Genomic DNA, 23,459 nt, shown 5'->3' with positions numbered 1-23,459 from the left:
CAGCCCTGAGCCCAATGTGGGGCCTGAACCCACAAACTGCGTGATCATGACCTGAGCCGAAGACAGACACTTAACCGACTGAGCCACCCAGATGTCCCTAGTTTGTTTTGTTTAATAGCTTGAAGAGACAGGCCATGCAAAGAGGCATGAAACCTAAAAACACCTATGAATGGTTTTTTGAGTTACACTTAACATGTGTATCTAACATTCTGGAAATTCCAGCACAATAAACAGCACCTTATTTTCAGGCATAAAATGAGCATTACGTATCCTGGAATCACAACTTTGCTAATCGCAATTATGAACTTCAAGCTCTTCCCAACTCCACTTCCATGTAAACTTGTATCAAGAGAGGACTGACAGTAGCACAAGAACGGCCTACCAAACCGTGCTTCCCCCACTGCGCCCCCATAAAACCCACCATGCTCATTTCACAGGGCTGCTAAAACTAGACCTGGTGCACATGTTTTTCCCTACCTAAAACGAAACATTCAAAATGGATTTTATGTCTTAGATACACATATTCAACTACCTTGGCAGTGAAGAAGTAACTGAAAGACAGTAGGGCTTTCATAAAGTAATCTCATTAAAATTTGCCAAAATTAGTTGACAAATTTTTGCAATAGCTATTCTCTCTTAAACTTTAAGTCCTCTAGGGGCGGGTTGCTCAGTCAGTTAAGCTTCTAATTCCTGGTTTCCGCTCAGGTCATGATCTAATGATTTGATGAGCTTAAGCCCCACATCAGGCTCTACCCTATAGCCTGCTTGGGATTCTCTCTCCCTTTACCCCACTGGTTCTCTCTCAAAATAAATAACTAAAAAAAATATTAAAAATATAAACAAATAAATAAAATCCTCTAAATGATTTGTCTCACTTGTTAAAAACTTACTTATTTAAAAAATTACTTAGTGTGGGGCGCGTGGGTGGCTAAGTCAGTTAAGTGTCCGACTTTGGCGCAGGTCATGATCTCACAGTTCGTGGATTTGAGCCCAGCGTCGGTCTCTGTGCTAACAGCTCAGAGCCTGGAGCCTGCTTCAGATTTTGTGTCTCACTCTCTCTCTCTCCCTCTCTCTCTGCCCCTCCCCTGATCACACTCCCTCTCTCTGTCTTTCAAAAATAAATAAATGTTAAAAAAAATTTTTTTTAATCACTTAATGTGTCATCCTAATGTATTATATGTTTTGGTTCCTTCAGCTGGTAATGTATGCCATTAAATCTATAAAAACCTTTTCTTATCTCACATTTACCCCTCCCTGCTCCATCTCATATTTTCAGGGAAAATTAACTCTTGAAGTTAACTTTAATCCTATTAAAAACTCTACTTAAAAAGGTTTAGCTTTAGTCAGCATGTATTAATAATGCTTTTCAAGTTAAGAGCTTTCTTTTACATTATGAAAGTACTTGATTATAAACTTAACCCAAGCAGAATGTATATTACATTTAACAAACAAAAGTACATGTATATTCCCCTATTAACAGAGCTGACAGATGATTTTATATTCCACTGTGTTTAAGTATCAATACAAGTTTTTAAAAACCCCCTATCTTGTTTACTGAATACACGTAAAGCAAATTGAGAAAGGTACATTCTAGGTGCTAGAAAGAGACAAATCTACCTGCAGTGATTTCATCAAAACCCTGTACTAACTTTCTACTTGATAGGATCATCAAACCCTATGTATTTAGTTCAGCAACACAAATGGCTGGAAACAAAATATTCTGCCTCGACAGATATATACAAAAACATGCACACATTATAATTTAACCAAGTCCCCCAACTGCTACTCAATGGAGCTCTGGCACAGTATTCAAGAGTAAAAGCTCCCTTCACAGTGGAATATTATTCAGCCATAAAAAAAGAATGAAATCTTGCCTTTTACAACAACATAGAGTTAAAGGCAGAATACTAAGTGAAATTAAGTCAGTCAGAGAAAAACAAATAAATACTACATGATTTCACTTATACGTGAAATTTAAGAAAAAATTTAAAAAGGAAAAACAGAAGAGACAAAGCAAGATACCGATTCTTAATGATAAAGAACTGATGATTACCAGACAGAAGGTAGGGAGGATGGGTGGAATAGGTAAAGAAGATTAAGGGGACACTCATGATGAGCACTGGGTGATATATGGAATTGCTGAATCACTGTATTGTACATTTGAAACTAAAATAACACTGTATGAAAAATATACTGGAATTAAAATAAGAATTAAATATATATATACACACACACAAAAAATAATAAAATAAAAGCTACCTTTAATCCTGAGAAAATGAGGTACCTTTTCCATACACTGTCAGAGTTTTCCCTCAAACATCTATCTCTTCCAGAGGTTTGACAACATGGAGTTAAAGTTAATGCTATGGTCATGATGGTTAATGCTATGGTTATGACAGAAAGAGCGTGAGAGGAAGGACTGATGCCATAAAAAGTTGGTATAGTCACAGGGACACCTTTCAGTTATAAATCATTTTACCCCTCTATGCTTTGGTTTTCTCACTTGAAAATGAGGATGACAATAAGAAATACATATCTTACTGTGTTGTTTGATGATCAAGACTTCGTAATTTAAAAAGCACTAAAGAAAGTGCTATACAGATATTCATTATTATTATAAGCTGGACCTAGTTGTTTTGGCCAGATAGGTCTTTTGGTAGGTCTAGGGCATTTACACCATAACGTACAATCCTGCATACTGCTGGAAGTCCTGAGGAAAGTAAACCCTGAGACGCTAACAACTTCTCCCTGAAGTCAAGGGTCTGGAGCTGCACTATGCACCAAAGGCCCCCAAGTTCCTCATCCTTTGCCATGAGAGCTCTTGGGTAGAAAAGTCTGACAAATACAGTATTCTTACCATTTTCGTAACATTCTGTATTTTCAGGCACTTTATATTTTAGAGATAGGCAGTTTTGCCCATTAGTTCAAGACTTAAATTTTGAAATTTTAAAAATTTTGTTAAGAATTTTAAAAAAGCGAACTTTGAAAGAAAAAAGAGTATTTCCCAAAACACCCAAGAGTGAAGAAACACTGTGTTATTTAAAAACACTTAAAAGATCCATAAAAGAACAGGAAGAATGAGATCAAAGAAAACTGAAAGAGAACAAAAAACATTGAAAACCAACCCCCTCTGGAGTAACTTCAGTCTCTCCAAGGTTCCAGAAACATGTCTGATGGATGGGCCCAGAGGATATGCTATTAAGACCATTAGCTTTCATCTGTAAACATCTTTCCAAAATGAAATAAAACACTGCCCGTTCCTATTCTTTCACTGATATAATATTCACAAAAAGACAAAACTCAAGTGATGAAGAACAGATCAACAGCTGTCAGGTTTCAGGGTGACAGCCGTGTGATTATAAAAGGATAGCATATGAGGTTTTTTAGAGGTGAAGTGCTCTGCACCCTGTGTGCCAGTGGTTACACAAATCTATGCATGTGCTGAAATTCATAGACCTGTATGACAAAGTAAGTCAATTTTACTATATGGTAACTTAAAAACTAAAATACACATATTCCTCCACTTTACAAATGAAAACTTTTAAAAATGTTTTGCCTAGGGGCACCTGGGTGGCTTGGTCGGTTAAGCGTCCAACTCTGGGTTTGTTTTTTTTTACCATTTTAAAATTTTAAGTCAAATATCCCTTATTTTATTTTTTTAATGTTTATTTGTTTTTAAGAGAAAGAAACAGAGCATGGGCAGGGGAGGGGCAAAAAGAGAGAGAGACACAAAATCCAAAGTAGGCTCCAGGCTCCGAGCTGTCAGAGAGCACAATGTGAGGCTCAAAATCACAAACCACAAGACCACGACCTGAGCTGAAGTCAAATGCTTAGCCGACTGAGCCACCCAGGTACCTCTAAATATCCCTTTCTAAACACATACCCCATTAAACCCAGCATATCTGTTCTTGAACCTCCTCAGGTAATCTGATCCATGACCCTTCTATTTTTCAGTCCTCTCTTACGTTCCCTCCTACCCCATATTAAGCTCTATTCCACCCATCAGTTCAATCCCTCTCACACCCAAAACTTCAGTTCTCTTGCCCCCATCTTCCTGTCATACCTGCCCGATCAATCCTACTTCCTTAAAGACATCTTCTATCTGGATGTCCTACGTTCAAAAATTCAAAAAAACTGTCCCAAACTGACCTCATCAACTCTCTCCCAAGACTTGCTGGTCTTTCTACATTCAACATCTCAGTGAATGGCATCAAGATTCACTCAACTGGCCCAGTCCAAAAAACCAGAAGTCACACTTGATTCCAGTTCTCTTTGAAACTCTCACGTCAGTCACTAGAACCAGTAAAAAGTCAAAGTGTCAGGAAAACAAGGTCCCTCACCAAGGTACGGTTTTAAGTAACACTATTCTACGTTATTGAATTCTACCCCCACGTCCTCTCCCCACCCACCCCAGCAAACCTAATGATAACCCTATTCTTCACCTGCAACTCAAACCCTTCCAGAAGGTGTCTACATACCTCCACCCAATTAAATCAGTGCTTCTCAAACTATCTATGGTGGACTTTTGTAAAATACAATAAAAATGAATTACTAGACAAATGAATTTGTTTAAAAACATACAAAAATATAGTACAATTTATTAGACTCAAATGACAAATTTCTTAGTCAAATGGCTATCAAATTTTCTAAATGCTCATTTATAATTGCTATAGTTATCTAGTCTTGGACCAGAAACAAACAAAAGCACTAAATCAGACCACAACTGACCTATACCTCTAACCTGAGTTTCCTTCATTCGCACTGATTTGTTCATCACAACACCAGACAAATATAATACCCTGCAGTGCAGTCTTGACCTGAATCTCAACCGAAATCCAACCTAGACCGTTCTGTCAGAGAATTACTATATTCTTGGCTCACTTCTGTAGTCAAAAGAACATAAACTAACATACCTAGTTCTAACAGGTTTTTCTCTTTGTTCTATATCAAACTCCCCATTAAGGAATAGCTGATCTATAATTTCTTCTTAACCCTGTCATCTCTAATAAATAACCTCTGAAATAATGGAATCCTTTCCTGTATCCATTCTGCCCTCTCAACACATATGAAACCAAGAATGTAGAAAAGTTCCACAAATTAAGAAAATGTCAAAATGCCTTTATAATCAACAAAATTATTTCCACATAGAAACACTTCCGGATGGATCTAATCTAGAACAAGGAATTAAATCCTATTTAAGTATCAATAAAGCATATACGTACTATGGAATAAGCCTTCTTACATGGAAATGATAATAAATAACATTAAAGTCACAATTAGCAGACCAGTCCATGATTCATCTTGTGAAGCAAAGCAAATCTTCTATTAATCAGCCATTTCTAATTTTATTTGAGCAATAATGAAAAGAAAACACTGATTATAATGAAATGAGTTAATTAAATAAACAACCATACTTACGTGTTAGATGAAAGATTCCATCACAGGCACTGATATGAGATAAAAAGGCATTTCCCAGGCCTTGCCCATTGTGAGCTCCTTTCACAAGGCCAGCAATATCCACTACATTTAGAAAGGCAGGAATTTTGCTAAAAAAACAAGATGATTTTATCATAAAATAGTACTAAGAAACTGTTATTAACCAAATCGATTTATAAAATAGTTTACATGAAGTAATCCTTTCCCTTCTAAAGCAATGTTTAGTTCTTTATTTTTTTTATGTCTTTATTTTATTTTGAGAGAGAGAGGCAGAGCGCAAGCAGGGGAGGGGCAGAGAGAGAGAGAGAGAGACACACAGAATCTGAAGCAGGCTCCAGGCTCTGAGCTGTCAGCACAGAGCCCAACGCAGGGCTCAAACCCACAAACCATGAAATCATGACCTGAGCCAAAGTCAGACACTCAACCAACTGAGCTACCCAGGCGCCCCATAAAACGGTGTTTAGAAGACTCAATTAATAATGATTTGACAAATGAATACAAAATAAATAAATAAAAAATAATCTTTTGGGGTGCCTGGGTGGCTCAGTTAAGCATCCAACTTCAGCTCAAGTCATGATCTTGCGGTCCATGGGTTTGAGTCTGGAGTTGGGCTCTGTGCTGACAGCTCAGAGCCTGGAGCCAGCTTCCCATTCTATGTCCCCTTTCTCTCTCTGCCCCTCCCCCACTCATGCTCTGTCTCACTGTCTCTAAAGATAAATACATGTTACAAAATATATTTTTTAAATAAATTTTTAATACTTTAGGACCTTCTTACCTAGGAAAATGAAAAAAAATGACCATAAAGCAGAATAGATGTTTTTATTGTATCTCTAAAGAACTAAATAAAACTCTTATCACTAAGAAACTTAAAAAAAAAAAAAAAAAGGCAGAGGTGGCACCTGGGTGGCTCAGTTGGTTAAGCTACTAATTCTTGCTTTCAGCTCAGGTCATGATGTTACAGTCGTTGAGATGGAGTTGTACATCGGGCTCTGTGCTGACAGTATGGAGCCTGCTGGGATTCTATGTCTCCCTCTTTCTCTGTCCTTCCCTCGCACATGCATGCACACACACATACTCTCTCTCTCAAGGTAAATAAACATGAAAAAAATCATAAGGAAGAGATATTACATTTACAGTACTGTAAAAAACTTTTTTAAAAACTGTATAAGTGGACCTGCCCAGTTCAAACTCATGCTGTTCAAGGGTCAATTGTACTATGAATTATTGTCAATTTTTTTTATTAGCTTGACCACAAAGAGACCAAAATTAGGTTATAGAAAAAATGAAGATGGGTTCCCATTCAATACTGTTTTTTTAACTTTTTTAATGTTTATCTATTTTTGAGACAGAGAGAGCAAGCATGAGTAGGGGAGGAACAAAGAGAGAGGGAGATACAGAATCTGAAGCAGACTCCAGGCTCTGAGCTGTTAGGACAGAGCCTGACGTGGGGCTTGAACTCACAAACCGTGAGATCATGACCTGAGCCCAAGTCAGTACTAACTGACTGAGCCACCCAGGCACCCACCTCCACATCCAATCTTATTTCCACTAAGGCATTTAATCAATGTTAACCGACGAAGGGAAAAGGAAATTTTGAGAAATTAATTCCCTCACTGCCTAAAATTTTAACAAATTTGAAGTTCTCTAGAAGCTATCTTATTATTGTTGCTCTCTTCAGATCACTGAAGAAATTCAGCAATGTCACATGACCACACAGTCTAGCAGTGACAAGGGCCCACATCTGAAGAGTCAGAGTGGAGAGAAAAGGCAGGACAATAGCAACTGGGGCCTGTACAAGGCATCTCAGCAGGAGAGCAATCTCGCAGTAGCTAGGGACCAAACCGGCACCATCCAAATGAGCCAACAAGACAGAGGGGTCAAGAGATTGGCTACATATAAAGGAACTGAACAAATAAGCACATCAATGGGACAACTGGAGAAATCTAAATGGAATCTATGAATCAAATGGTTATACTGTATCAATGTTAATGCCCTGGCTGGTGGTTTACTGTGGGAATGTAAGAGAATGTCTGTATTGGGGCGCCTGAGTGGCTCAGTCAGGTAAGCGGCCGGCTTCAGCTCAGGTCATGATCTCACAGTTCATGGGTTCCAGCCCCGCATCGGGCTCTGTGCTGACAGCTAGCTCAGAGCCTGGAGCCTGCTTCAGATTCTGTGTCTCCTTCTCTCTCTGACTCTCCCCTGCTCACATTGTCCCTCTCTGTCTCTCAAAAATAAATAAAAGACATAAAAAAAAAGAAAGAGAGAATGTCTGTATTTAGGAAATACAAATTAAAGAATTGAAGTGCAAGGTGGCATCACGTCTGCAACTCACTCTCAAAGGTTCAAAGAAACTTGGGAGAAGGGTACATAAGCTTTCTATAGGTACTTTTGCATCTTTTGTATATTTTGAAATGGTTTAAAAATAAAAAGGTTTTAAAAAGAAAACAGGCTCTTGGGTTGTTCAGTTGGGTAGGCATCTAACTCTTGGTTTCAGCTTAGGTCACAGTTCATGAATTTGAGCCCCATGTTGGGTTGTCTCTCTCTCTCTCTCTCTCTCTCTCTCTCTCTCTCTCTCTGCCCTGCCTCCACCCACATAGGTCTCTTACAATTCGTGAGTTCAAGCCCCACGTTGGGCTCTCTCTCACTCTTTCTCTCTGCCCCTCCCCCACTCACACAGGCACTCTCTCTCAAAACAAATAAACAAACCTAAAAAAAAAACCATTTAAAAAGAAAACAGAAGTCAGTTTGAGAAGCAAATTTCAGGAATAAAATTTGAACTGCCCAGTGACTCTGACACGCTGTAACCAACTAACACATGAATGAATACATGAGTGAATAAATGAAGACAAGAAAGCTCTTCCTCACAGAGGAATGCCAATAAATGATAACAAATGGATGGAATTTTAAAATCATCATATGGCAATCATCAGTATTAATAATTCATTTAAAAATTAAGTGCATGCTCAAACTAATGGATGAAAGTAGAAAAAATGAATAAATTTAGTATATATTTTACAATTAGAACTCATATAAGAATTGCTTATAGAGTAGATTTAGGGGTGAGGAAAGAGAGAAATCAAGGATAAATCTTGGACTTCGACTTAAACAACTGGGGAAATAGTAGTGCTATTCACTGAAATATGAAAGTCTTAAAGAACAAACTTGGCACAAGGCAGGATGAAAATCAAGAGGTCCATTTTGGACATGTCAAGTCTGAGGCACTTATGTAGTCATCTAGGTGTCAATATCACAAAGGCAAGTTCAGGAATAGAGGCAGAAACTTAGGATTTATCACCGCATCTAAATCAGTGAGAAACTAAAGGCAAGCTAAATTCTCCATAAGAGGGAAATAAACTGTGCACATTCAGGAATTTCAGTATTAAACAAAGTTATTATATGAGAAATTATTATTTAAGTCTGTACTTTTTAATCTAGAAAAATATTAGTAATACCCCAAGTAAAATAATATTCTATTTTTCTAAGTATGTGTGTATACTTTCAAGGAAAAGTGTGGAGGGATATACCTCCAGAGCATTTACACCTGTGATCTCAAAGTAGAAGTATAGGTGATTTCTACTTTTCTCTTTACACATGTCCATACTATCTCAACTTCCTACAATGAAACTGTAGTACCTTATTTTTTTCTAATTAAAGATACAACACAGGCTTGTTAGAAAAACCTCAAACAATATAGATGAGAAAGTAAAAATCACCTAAAAATTCCACTACCCAAAGATAACCATCAAACAGCTTCATATATTTTCCTATGAAAATATATGTACACATATAATTTTATATGAAAAGAAACATTGTATACAGGCTACTTACTGCCTCTACTCCCCAGAAAAAAAGTAACTTCAATGTTAACAGCCAGACATATTCTTCCTCACCTTCCTCTATGCCCTGCATTTTTATAATCACCCATAATACAATTATGCTACAGAAATTCTGAAGAAAAAAAACTTCTAAATAATTTTATTTATTTTAAAGTAAACTCTACACCACACATGTGGCTCAAACTCACAACCCAGAGATCAGAAGATGCATGTTCTGGCAACCAAGCCACTCAGGCATCCCATATATGATTTTAAATATATCACTCACATATATTTACTGAGTGTACATAAAGCCACCAAATAAATAACAGCACAAAGATTTTCTTACCTTGCTGGTTTGTGGTACTGGCAAAGAAAGTCAAACCTTTCATCTGGCACAGGTACTCTGCTCTCATTAGGATCAATAGTGCAGAACGGGAAGTTTTCTGCGGAAGCCTGACTATTGGTTAACACATTGAAGAATGTGGATTTCCTATAAACAAAAAGAATTTTGATCAATTCTTAGGCTAACACTGAGGAAAATGTATCTCCTCCTCATTTCAGTGCTCAGTAAGAAGCATGATAATTATAAAACCAATCTGGGAAGGGAAGGTAGAGAATAACAGAAATGAATTAACTTTACTTACAAATGAATTTTTTTTTACTAACAGAAAAGAATGAAATCTACAACACTGAAACTCATGATTTATAATTAGGTTATGTTCCTATCTCAGTCTATTTGAAATTTGAAAAGCATTTTCCCAAAGAATCTTTGTTATAAGTGATAGCTAATCTCACATACTATGAAATCTATTTTATTCCTAAAGTACTTGATAGCACCGGTATCACATCATGTGTATCTAACAATCTTCTCTAGCATAAATGTAGAGGGATGTGCACCTAGCTAGGTTAATCACTTCCCAAGCATTCTGCTTAGTGTCTAATAGGAAACAGGAAACTGGAGCTCAGACTCCCTTCTAATTGTTAGTAATAAAGATTACTGTTAAGCCTAGAGTTATGAATTGTGAATTATGAAGTCAAAATGTGAGTTTTTTCAAGGTATAACAAATCAAGGAAAAAACTATTCATAATAAATAGTTACTTGTGCTCTAATTATCAAATTCTTATCAAGTAATACATGCTCAGAGAACGTAAACTCCTATTAACATCAACTGCATTTCTAAAATTTCTAAAATATGATAATCATAGAGTCAAAAATTAGAAAATAAAATTGATCTATTCTGTACTATTTTCCAATTCCATTACTAATATGGACAGCAGAGAATTCAGTGTAGTGAATTTTCTTGCTCCAGAGCAGGACTATAGCACAGATAAGAATTTAAAATGAAAATTACCATTACAAATAGTTTTTTTTTAACTGGAGGAAATGAGGAAGTAACTAAGGATTATGTTGTTATTGTAAAGCTGGTACTTTCCTTCAAAGAGACTTGGAGGACTTGAAGAACATGACCAATTTTCTGAGATATTTCAGAAATATCTCAATATATTTCTCCCAATAGGGAAAACTCTAAAATGTGCTGAAATAAATGGTGACATAAACTGACCCACTCCCTCTAGCTTATCGCCTCCCCACAAAAAAATAAATTGGTTGCCAGAATCACCTGTAAGTCCTATTTATATAAAATTTAACCAAAACATTTTATTCCTTCAAAGAAAATATTATAAAACAATGTTACAATAAAAGTACTTAAAGTAAAATGTAAATATATTAATTAATACATACACTTATAGAACATGTGTGCCTTTGGGGGGGTACAATTTTATTTTTTTTATTATAGTTTAAAAATTGCTCATCGCTATTACCACAGTCATAGTAATTTCAATACAAAAAGGCCAGAGATAAGGGGCCTGGGTGGCTCAGTTGGTTAAGCATCTGACTTCGGCTTGGGTCATGGTCTCACGGTTCGTGAGTTCTAGCCCTGCATCAGGCGCTGGGCTGACAGCTTGGAGCCTGAAGCCTCCTTCAGATTCTGTGTCTCCCTCTCTCTCTGCCCCTCCCCTGCTCATGCTCTGTCTCTCTGTCCCTCAAAAATAAATAAGTGTTAAAAAAATTTTTTTAAGGCCAGAGAGGATTTATGGAGTTATTTTCATATTTATGGCTATCATTAAGATAGTATTTTGGGGACACCTGGATGGCTCAGTCAGATAAGCATCTGACTCTGGCTCAGGTCATGATCTTACAGTTCATGAGTTCAATGACCACATTGTGATTCTCTCTCTCCACCTCCCCTACTTGCTGGCGCACTCTCTCTCTAAAAACAAATAAACTTTTTAAAAAAGATAGTATTTTTGACTGCCCACCTTAACAAAACTGTTTTATACTAAGACAAAAAAACAATTATCCCTTAAAACATACAGAAAAACATAGCAAAAGAAAGTCCCATTATCTCTTAGGCTGAAAAAATTCTTACATACAGCCAAACTAAACTTGGAAGACAAACCTCCACTTACACAAAATGTCTCATCTTGGCCATCGATTTTAAATTTCATAAAGTCTAGGTCATTTGTAACTTCCAAGAGTTTTATAAATACAAAAAAGTACAATAAAATAAGGAACCAGAAAAAGGAAATTTCTAAGGATTATTACTACAGGTTTCAGTGACAACTTAACACATTTTGATCCATTCAAATCTATTAAAAGAGAGCCTTGCAAAAGCAAAGAATTTAAAAGCTTTGTCCTCATCTAGAGTGTTAAAGCCCATAAGTCTTTTGTGAAATAAGGATTTTACACACACACACACACACACACACATTTAGATTCCTTAAGGTTATTATTAAAGCTTCAAAATAAGAGAAAGATTCAATATAGTTAAGACTCTTATACAAGAACGGTGTTACATAAATATTATTTCAGCAATGACAGCATTAAAAAGTAAAAAAAGGGTCTGGTCTTACCGAGTGCCCCCCTCCATTTAGGACTTAAATATTGTGAAATTACATAGATTATAGTAATAAGGAAATCTGACTGAAAAGATCTTTTATCTAAAACCTTATGCAAAATTACAATACGTACTGGGAAGTCAGGATGCCAATGCAAATTCACAGCATTCCGAATTAAGGGTTTATAAAACACACATCCAAAACATGGAAAAAAGCAGAATGTCCTTTCACTAAACTGTTAAAAAGTATCTATCTGATAGGTAACAGAAATAAACAGAGCTGACATAAATGGATGCCGAAATATGTATACATGGGTTAGTATAACCACATATGTTCATAACTCTATGAGGTGAGAGGGCCTAGAAGCAGTAACACCTCAGCAGCAAAAATCATACACAGAGCCAAATCTTAGTTTCTAAATATCACTCTCCAATAACAGAAGCCAGGGCTCCCTGGAGACAAGGCTGGGATGGGAAAAACATCTGAAACATAGTATAGTGTCGAAGCAATGGCTAAAACACAAAACAAAAACAAAGATGGGGGTACATCAAAAAGACACAGGAGGCAACCTGAAAGAATTCCCAATGGTCAAAGCTAGAAAAAATTGAGAAACAAAATAAATACCGAGGATATTGGATTACAACCCAAAGAATAAGACAAATTTCAGTGAGTCCAAATAGAACTACATAAATGATCAAATAAATAACTAAGTATGGGGAAAAGACCAATCTTCCTTACAGATTTCAAATAATAACATAAAAGGAACAAAGGAAGTAGAAAATCACCATTAGAGCACCATACTAATACCTGCTGCAGGCAAAATCCACTGAGGAATAATAAAGTTTAGTCAGGAAAACTGTAAAGAGAAACAGGGTATTTGAATAGCCTCAAAATATCTTTCCCTTATAATACTAATTAATTACTATGGGTGGTTTTAACAAATGTCCATAAATTTTTTGATACTCCTTCCTTTTAGAGGTGGAGCTTCATTCCCTTCTCCTTGACTGTGAGTCGGACTTAGTGACGTGCTTCTACTTCATAGAGTATGGAAAGTAAAAAAGGATACTTTTACAATGAAGAAATCTGGCAGATACCATCTTAACCAATGATCAAGGTTAATATCACCAGTAATAAGTTGTGTTGATATCATATCCCCCTCAATATGATGCTATGAGAAGACACTCACCTCCATGGTATTCTTTCCAAAAGTCCAAATATTACTTCTGTTACTGAAATATTTTACAAAGTTAAATTAAAGCTACGATAGTAAAAACAGAGTGGAACTAACATAAAGATAGACACAGAGACCAGTGGAATAGTATAGAGAGCTCAGAAACAAACCTTCACATACATGGTTGAATGATCTTCAACAAGGATGCCAAGACCACAAAATGGGGGAAAAAACTATCTCCTCAACAAATGATGTTGAGAAAGCTGGATAGCCACATGCAAAAATAAATAAAATTTTCTGTGACCTTTAAAAGACCTGTACTAGAAAAAAGGACATTAGTGGGAAACCTGGTGAAATCGAAATAAAATCTACAGTTAATAGTAAATAAATAAACAAGCAAAAAAAAAAATCTACCTGAAATTACATGGCAACACAACAAGAGACCAGAATTCTGAAAAAGAAAACACTGAAAATTAAGATTTCAAAGAAAGCCATCTATCAAGTACTGTTAAGGGATGCAATTACTGCCGAAATAGTAACAGGAAACAATGAAAAGGAGAGCAGACTCGTCATGCAAAAGATTATTCAAAACACATTAAAAAGAAAACAAACGGGGCGCCTGGGTGGTTCAGTCAGTTAAGCGTCCGACTTCAGCTCAGTCCATGATCTCACAATCCACTACGCTGACAGCTCAGAGCCTGGAGCCTGCTTTGGATTCTGTGTGTGTGTGTCTCTATCTGCCCCTCCCCTGCTTGCACTCTCTCCCTCTCTCTCTTAAAAATAAACATTTTAAAAAATGTTTCAAAGAAAAAGAGAGAGAATGCAAATAATTCCTCAAATTACAAATTTCATTTCATGGAAATGAAAGAGCAAGCACACCAGAATGCTGCAAGCATACTTTAAGTTCATTTAAAATGGTACTGGGTAGTTTTGCTTTCCCTTCTGCTATGAAACTGTGCTCCTGCCATAAAGAGCAAAAAACTAGACAAAGCATATGAAATAACAGTTTTCAGACAGAGGACAGTATGCAGCACAGGACTGTGTTCCCTGAGAGAACAACTGAAAGAAGCCCTACAACTGCCCACGCTCACTGCCTAAAAGTGATTTCAAAGTCATAGCACAGGGAGGGAAAACCAACAGAACCTGGCAGTCATGCCAACTTGAAGAGACTGAGATGAGAGTTTGAGGGGGCCAAACCAAGGAGGATTCACAGAGCAGTGTGACAGAAAGGAAGGAGCTGCAGAGAGAGAGAGGGCTCTGGAGATCAGCAGAAGGTGTCCTCAAGACTATGGCTACATCATGATTTGTACATGAGTAAATTCAGTCTCCAAAAGGCAGGGGGTGAAACACCCAAAACCAACAGAGTGAACAATTTTCAGGCTCACACAGAGCTTGAATAGTTCACAGTCTTACAAGCCACAGTAAAGAGATCATGAAATACAAGGGAACTTGAGTCAAGTTCTCAAAAGAGTCACCTCCTAGTACGAGGGCCAAAGGAGCACCAGAGCAAAAACTATAATGAATTTGTAAGAAAACATAATGGGAAACCTCAAAACAACCAAAATGACACATAAATAACTAAATGACAGAACAAAGTCCAACACTCTTTAAATGAAAATTATAAAATTCACCACTCTACATAAAATCCAGTGTCTGAAATAAAAATTACAAGGCATGTAAAGAAGCAGGTAAATATAGACCAAAATCAGGATAAAAGCCAATAAATACAAGCAAATCAAGTAGGGATAGAAATGATGGAATTGGCAGAGGGACCCTAATAAATATTATAAATCTTTTTAGAATTTTCTGACAGATACAAAGGGATATCTAAAGGATATAAAGGGAAATATGAAGACAATAAGGAGTGAAATGAAAGATATGAAAAACCTGCAGACAGAACTATTACATGAAAAATACAACATGTGAAACAAAATGAAATTGATAAACAAACTGAAAGTGATTTGCTACAGAACTGACACTAAAAAAGATCAATGAAGATGAAGACAGAGCAACAGAAACTATCAAATGAAGCACAGAGGGGAAAAAAAAAAGACTGGAGAAAAAAATAATCAGAGCTTCAGTGGAATATTACCAAGAGTACTAACACACTTAATTTAAGAGTCCTGGGGCGCCTGGGTGGCTCAGTCGGTTAAGCATCCCAGGTCATGATCTCACGGTTAGTGGGTTTGAGCCCCACATCAGGCTCTGTGCTGACAGCTAGCTCAGAACCTGGAGCCTGTCTTCATATTCTGTGTGTCCCTTTCTCTCTGACTCTCCCCTGCTCCCACTGTCTCTCCCTCTCAAAAATAAATAAAACATTTAAAAAAAAAAATTTTTTTTTAAAGAGTCCCAAGAGGTAGGGCAGGGGGCGGCTGGAGCATTTGAAGAAATACTGGCCAAACATTTTACAAATTTAATGAACTTTATAAACTCACAAACTTAAAATTTCAACAAACCCCAAGCAAAAGAGCCATAAAGAAAACCACACCAAAACACATGAAAATCAAATTGCTGAAAACCAGTATTAAAGAGAAAATTCTAAAGGCAACTAAAGGAAAAAAGGAAACATGTACAGAGAGACCAAGATTAAGAATAGCAACAGTTTTCTCACTGGAAAGCTAGAAAGAAGTAGACAATAACTTCAAAGTGCAAAAAGAAAAACTGTCCCTAGAATTCTCCCCAGCGAAAACCTTTAAAAATGAATGTATAATAACCACATGAAAAGATGCTCAACATTATTATGCATCAAATAAATGCAATTCAAAACCACTTTCTACACCTTGAGCCATAATAAAAAAGACAGTGAGTACTGGTGTGAATGTGGAGAAACTGGAACTCACATACACTGCTAGTAGGAATGTAAAATGGCATGGTCACTCTGGAAAACAGTTATGCAGTTACTTAAATAGTTAAACATAGGGTCCCCATATAACCCAGAAATTCCACTACAAAGTATACAAGTGAGATGAAATCATATGTCTACACAAAAATTTGTGTATTCCAATGCTGGGGCACAGAAAGTACAAAGAGCTTGGAAAATACTGTGATACAAGAAAGTGGAAAATACTCAAAAAATAGAGAACACATCAAAAGGAATATGAATGAATGGGAAGGCTCCTGATGGTCAAATATTGGCAATCTGAACAACAAAATAAGTAATAACAGTAAGAGATTATAAGTAATAGAATAAACTAAGTATCCAATCCTGCTATAAACAAATTACAATCAAACACACGAAAAATGAGGAGCTCTTCCTTACAAGAGAATTCTAGCAAATAGAATTTCCATTATTCCTTCTATGAATTGTTCCTACTAGTGAAAAATCAACATCATATGCTTCATGATATGATGTAACTAGAAGTACATGTCGCTTCTGTACCCAAAACTAGATAACCCAATTTAATCAAAAGAAAACATTAAACACACCCATCTAACACAGTGGTAGCAACCCGAAGAGCTACCCTATGACACAGGAAAGAAGTCTGGAATATCAAAAGGTAGTTTTGTACAAAGACAATACAAGAGAACAAAGATAAGCTTTTCAACAAGGCTGGTGCTGGAATAACTGAACCCCCATATGCAAAAAACAAACAAAAAAGTATCTAGACACAGATCTTATACCCTTCACAGAAACTAACTCAAAAATAGATTACAGACCCAAACATAAAACACAAAACGACCAAACTTCCTAAGAAGAAAACCTAAATGACTTTGGGTATGGTGATGAATTTTTGGATACACCAAAGGTATGATCCATAAAAACAAAATAATAATAATAGAAAAGCTTGACTTCATTGAAATTAAAAACTTCTGTCCTGTGAAAGGCATGTCAAGAAAATGAGAAGATGGGGCGCCTGGGTGGCTCAGTCGGTTGAGCATCTGTCTTCAGCTTAGGTCATGAGCTCACAGTTCATGGGTCTGAGCCCCACATCAGGTTCTGTGCAGACCACTAGCTCAGAGCCTGGAGCCTGCTTCATATTCTGTGTCTCTTTCTCTCTCTGCTCCTCCCCTATTCACACGCTGTCTCTCTCTGTCTCTCAAAAATAAATAAATGTAAAAAAAGTTTTTTTAATTAAAAATTAAAAAAAAAAGAAAATGAGAAGACAAGCCACAGACAAGTAGAAAGTATTTGCAAAAGACACATCTGATAAAGAACTGTTATCCAAAATATACAAAGAGCTCTTAAAAATCCACAATGAAAACAAGCAACCTGATTTTTTAATGGATCAAAGACTTTAATAAATACCTCACCAAGAAGACATACAGATGGCAAATAAGCTTATGAAAGATGCTTCACATTATATGTCATCATGGAAATTCAAATTAAATTAATAAAGGGACGCCACTATACATCTACTAGAAAGGCCAAAATCCAGAACCCTGACAACACCTAATACTGGTGAGGATACAGAGCAACAGAAACTCTCACAGAGCTGCTGAAGATGCAAAATACCACAACCACTTCAGAAGTTTCTTACAAAACTAAACACACTCTTACCATATAATTCAGCAATCGTGCTCCTTGGTATTTACCCAAAGGAATTGAAAACTTATGTCCACATAAAAGCCTGCACATGGATGTTTACAGCAGTTTTATTCATTTCTGCCAAAACATGGAAGTAACCAAAGTATCCTTCAGTTGGTGAATGGATAAACTATGGTACATCCAGAAATGGAATATTATTCAGCACTAAAAAGAAACTTGAGATATTTAAGCCATGAAAAGACATGGGGAAACTTCAATGCATATTACTATGTGAAAAAGCCAATCTGAAAAGGCTTTAAGATTCTAACTATATGACATTCTGGAAAAGGCAAAATTATGGAGACAGTAAAAAGGTCAGGGGTTGGGAGAGGGTGAGTGAACAGGCAAACCACAGAGCATTTTTAGGGCTGTGGAAATATATGGTGGATACACGTCATTTTGCATTTGTCTAAACTAATAGAAGGTACAATGCCAAGAGTGTACAATGTGGACTTTGGATGATACTCATCTCAACCCAACAGGTTCATCAATTTCAACAAATGTCCCACTTTGGTGGAGAATGTGGATAATAGGAGAGGATATACATGTGTGAGGTCAGAGGGTGTATATGAAATCTCTCTGCCTTCCCCTCAATTCTGCTGTAAACCTAAAACCATTCTAAAGAAACACACGCACACACACACACATATATATACACACACATATATATGTATTTTCTCCCAAAAGCCTCCAAGGCCTCACACCCACAATAATACACTGAACCAAAAGGAGCTAATTTAAATTTTTTAAATATTTATTTATTATTGAGAGACAGAGCATGAGCAGGCGAGGGGCAGAGAGAAGGGGAGACACAGAATCTGAAATGGGCTCCAGGTTCTGAGCTGTCAGCACAGAGCCTGATGCAGGGCTTGAACCCACAAACTGTGAGATCATGACCTGAGCCGAAGTTGGATGCTTAACTAACTGAGCCACCCAGGCGCCCCACGAGGAGCAAATTTATGAAGGCTCACTGAGATTTAAAAAAAAAAAGGGGGGGTGCAAAACAAATCTAGAAACCAAATCTTCATATTCATGTTTGGTATTCTTTCTACGTCATTAAAAGTGGCCATTAAAACATGTGTCCTACATACTACATCAGGCCTACACACTACATCAAGGGGAAAAAAAACCTACCAATTCACAAATAATTTCTGAATGCCTAATAAATTCCTAACACCCAGCCTAAGTGCTAGAAATACAACCATAAACAAAAACAATATAATCCTTGCCTTCAAGAAATTTAAACTTTTTAAAAATGTTTGTTTAGTTTTGAGAGAGAGGAAGACAGAGCAGGAGCAGGGGAGGAACAGAGAGAGGGAGACAAGAATCCAAAACCAGCCCCATGCTCCAGCTGTCAGCACAGAGCCTGACACAGGGATCGAACCCAGGAGCAGAGAGGTCATACCCTGAGCCGAAGTCTGACACTTAACTGACTGAGCCACCTAGGCACTCCGAAATTTAAATTCTAATAGGCAGAGGCAAAAGGGTGTTAAAGAGCTGATTAAATTAAATAATACAAATAAGGCACTCAGAATAGTAAATGTCATATAGTAAGTGTTCAATAAATACCAGCTATTCTCAACCATAAATAGTACCTTTAAATTTCTAAGTAATCAGCCTAATGTATACTAAGAAGAAAATCTTATTTGTCTAGTTCTCTAAAAATCAAGACATTCTTTAGATGTTTCAGTACCAAATGTCCTTACTTTTGATCAGCAGACCATCTTTTAAAGAACTACCCTCCTCCCCAATCTATCTCCAGACGTAGACATGTCCAGTCATAGGGCTGAGCTCCACAGGGACCCATCTCTATCAGCATTACCCTGGTTCCCATCCTTCCTGAGGTCTGCTCAGCTTGTCCTTCAATTCTATCCTTTCAATAGGTCTCTTTTCCTTGCTTAAAACAGCCAGAACGTGTGTATCTTACAAAAAACCCTGATATAGTTAGCTAATGTAAAATCACTTTACAAAAAGGACTGTTCACAAACTCAAATGCCAAAAATCAAACTGAACATTATTAAAATGAAGAAACTTCACCACTTATAAACTATACCTTAAAAAACCTAGGGGACAGGGAGGTAGGATGACAGGGGAATGAGTATTTAATTTAAAAGCATAAATAACACTGGATATTATTATAATGGATAATAAAATATTTTTAGGTAATTTTCATATACATTATGTTGCAACGTAAAATGTTTATAGAGGAAACACTTAAGATGTCTCAGTTTAAAGTAGTCCCATTTAAAGTCAAGCTGCATTGACTGCAATGATTTTAAAATAAGATATGTTAATATCTAAAAACTGTATATTACTTATTGGTGAAATAAAGCTCACAACATAATGATCATATCTTGCTTTCAAGTTTATTGACAACACCCTACAGTACTTTGCTTAATTATTTGTTTTGCTTACATTTCCACTCTATTTAGTCTTACTTTGCAAGCAGCCTATATCACAGCAGGAAACCCCTTCAAAATGCAAACCTCTCCAGCTCCAGGAAAGATTGAAATTAGGACAGCCACACTTGCTCATGTTTTACATTATAAGAATTTAAAAACTGCCTTACGTGGCCATGCTTCACTAAAAAATCTCTAAGACGGGGCTCCAAGGAACACATGAAAGAACTATGGTTGTCCTACTTGCCACCAATCGAAAAGTCTAAAAAGCACATGCCAAAATATATTCATTCACCTTAATAAATCCATACTGGATCAGAGGGGCACCCGGACGGCTCAATCAATTAAGTTTCTGACTTCGGTTCAGTTATTATTTCATGGTCCATGAGTTCAAGCCCTGCATCAGGCTCTGTGCCAGAAGCTCAGAGCCTAGAGCCTGGAGCCTGCTTCCAGTTGTGTGCCCTTAGCTCTCTGCCCCTCCCCCACTCACACTCTGTCAGTCTCTGTCTCTCTCTCTCTCACCCTCTCACAAATAAACATTAAAAAAAATTTTTTTTTTAATCCATACTGGATTTGTAACCATTAGCCTACCCTAATCACTTTTGAGATATTTTATATTTAAAATTAGTAAAAGGTATTAAAATAGAAAGGGTTACCTGGGTGGTTCAGTTAGTTGAGCATCTGACGCTTGATATGGGCTCAGGTCATGATCTCCCAGTTTGTAATATCAAGTCCCCCATGAGGCTATGGGCTGTCAGCACAGAGCCTGCTTAGGATTCTCTCTCTCCCTATCTCTGTCCCTCCCCAACTCACACGAACACACACTCTCTCAAACATTAAACAAAATAGGACAAATAATGAAAAAAGTAAACTGAACATCCAGGGGCACCTGGGTGGCTCAGTAGGTTGGGTGTCTGACTTCGGCTCAGGTCATTATCTCGGTTTATGGGTTTGAGCCCCAAGTCAGGTTCTGTCCTGACAGCTCAGAGCCTGGAGCCTGCTTGGGAATCTGTGTCTCCCTCTCTCTCTGCCCCTCCCCTGCTCACATTCTGTCTCTCTCTCAAAAAATAAACATTAGAAAAACATTCAAATTGCATGTGCACAGGTTGTATGATAAACTCCACAAATATATCCTACCACTAACTTATTTGCAAATAAATAAATCACTTTAAACACTACAAAACTCAAAGTTTTGCTCCTGTAACTTTCAGATTTAAGCCACTTTATAATAGGTACCCTTTTATCTAGCAACTTCCATTATTAAACTCAAAATTGTTACCTCTTTCTCCAGTAAAAATTAATCAACTTTATATCGGGGCTTTTAGACCTACTTCTGAAAGTAGCCTGCTACAATGGCCTCTGGCAGCCAGCCTAGGTAGGTACCCTACATAGCCAGCAAGCATCAAAATCAAATTTAAACTACTTAAATTCTACTGAGTGTCTCCTAACAGTATTTCAAGCAAACAGATGATCTGGTTCAACCTGAGGATACAACTCTCATTGCTTCTTCCTCTAGTTTTGGGAAACAAACAACTAAGTAATTCAAGTTTGAACACAGTATCCATATAGAAAACCGAAAATAAAATACATCCAAATGAAAACTTTGTTTTGCAACATTAATAATATTCCATCTTCCCAGCTTCTTCGCGATTTAAGTTTTAATTACCACATATGTTCCCATTTCTACAAGACTCAAAATATTTACAAGATGAGAAAAAGAAAAGCCCAACAACATTTACCTACCCAACATTTGGCAATCCAACAATACCAATTTTCAATGAGGTTCCAAATCTTCCAATGATTGGGGGTGGTTTAATTCCATCACCTCCCTTTTTGGGGGGCATCTGAAATGTCAAAACATATATGTAAACAAAATTTTTACTATCCCCATTAACCAAAAACATTTCATCACACAAAATATATTACTGAATAACATTAAAACATACCGTATACACCAATCCAAAACTGACACGGAGCTAAATCCACTTTATTTTTTTTAAACTATTTTAAAAGTTCTAGAAACAGATCTGATTCTGATAGTTGTCACGGCAGTCACTCCTAAGAAGTCCAGAAAGATTAATCTAAAAATATGTGACACCACAAATCAAAAATACAATTTAGCTGCCAATCTTCCATCCATCCTGTTCACAAAATTCTTTCTTTCTTAACCGGATATACGGTCACAAGAACGAAAGCATTCAGAAGCAGGAATAGAGAAAAGAGTCAAAGAAAATCCATTCTAGTACAACTAGCAACCATGTCACCTCCGCCCCAAACCACTCCTCTTACCTGGAACCTGTTCTTTCCCATTTTTCCCCCACAAGCACCATTTTCACACGGATGAGCGCACACCAGTATCAGGGTCGTGCGACCCCGTACATCTCTCCCACCTTTGGCAATGTAGGTCGGACTCAACGGTCCTCGTAACCAATCTCCAGAATCTACGCTCTGGTTATTTCCAGTTCTAAATGAATGCACTAATTCTTTTTATTTACAAATTGAAACTTTCCAGGCCCCTGCTAATCTACCTCCAAGTGCCTCCGTGCAGAATTAATCCCACTTCACTACTGCAAGCTGAACTCATGAGGACTGCTAACCTCACGTTCTATAAACTGGGAACTAAAACTGTGCCCGTCTTCTGGCGCCTGCTGAACCTCCAGCGGCCACGCTGACGCCCCGCACATGAAGTGATATTCCAGCCTCTTCTCAGGATCTTAACTCACACCTGTTCCCAGGCCTCCGAAGCAAGAGCAGAGCCTCTCCAGTTCTGGCCTCCTACCGAGGGGTGGCCGGCAGCCCAGCCAAAGCCGGCCTCCACCCCCGTGGACTGGGCCATGGCCACCCCGGGCTCTCGAGAAGGCTTTCCCCAGAGCGTACCGGGGGGAGGCGTGGGCCGCCCTCAGGGCGCGCGGCCTAGTCCAAGAACGCCTCATTCATCCCTACACCACACGTCGCCCGCTGCCCTCGCCTATCCCGGCCACCCGGCCCTGGCCTCACACCGGCCTCCGGGCAACCGGCTGGAGCGCCAAAGACACTGTGGAGGGCGTACCCGCGGGCTCCCTGAGGGACTCACCGTGCTAGAGGTGGGCGAATACACGGCGTCCCGGCGTAGGGGAGACGGGTCCTGCCGGCAGCGAGAGGAGGGGAGAAAGGAGGAGAAAGCGCAGGCCCGGCCCCTCCGCCGAGCAGCACGCACGACGGCGGCGGTGGCG

General features: G+C 37.8%; 1 protein-coding gene across 1 annotated transcript in view; it reads right to left on the bottom strand.

Annotated features, from left to right (window-relative positions):
- Positions 1-23,453, bottom strand: part of OLA1 (Obg like ATPase 1) — a 174,824-nt gene extending 151,371 nt beyond the window's left edge. Inside the window, exons 1-4 of the mRNA XM_029934369.1 lie at positions 23,321-23,453; positions 21,991-22,091; positions 9,601-9,744; positions 5,419-5,546 (exon numbers count right to left, since the gene is read on the bottom strand). Of these exons, the coding sequence (XP_029790229.1) occupies positions 5,419-5,546; positions 9,601-9,744; positions 21,991-22,091 (373 nt within the window). The 5' untranslated portion in view covers positions 23,321-23,453. The remainder of the gene's footprint in view (positions 1-5,418; positions 5,547-9,600; positions 9,745-21,990; positions 22,092-23,320) is intronic.
- Positions 23,454-23,459: the final 6 nt, after the last annotated feature.

This window comes from Suricata suricatta, chromosome 3, assembly GCF_006229205.1.
Source record: "Suricata suricatta isolate VVHF042 chromosome 3, meerkat_22Aug2017_6uvM2_HiC, whole genome shotgun sequence".
Taxonomy (NCBI): domain Eukaryota; kingdom Metazoa; phylum Chordata; class Mammalia; order Carnivora; family Herpestidae; genus Suricata; species Suricata suricatta.
This window is presented reverse-complemented; position numbering and strand designations above follow the sequence as displayed.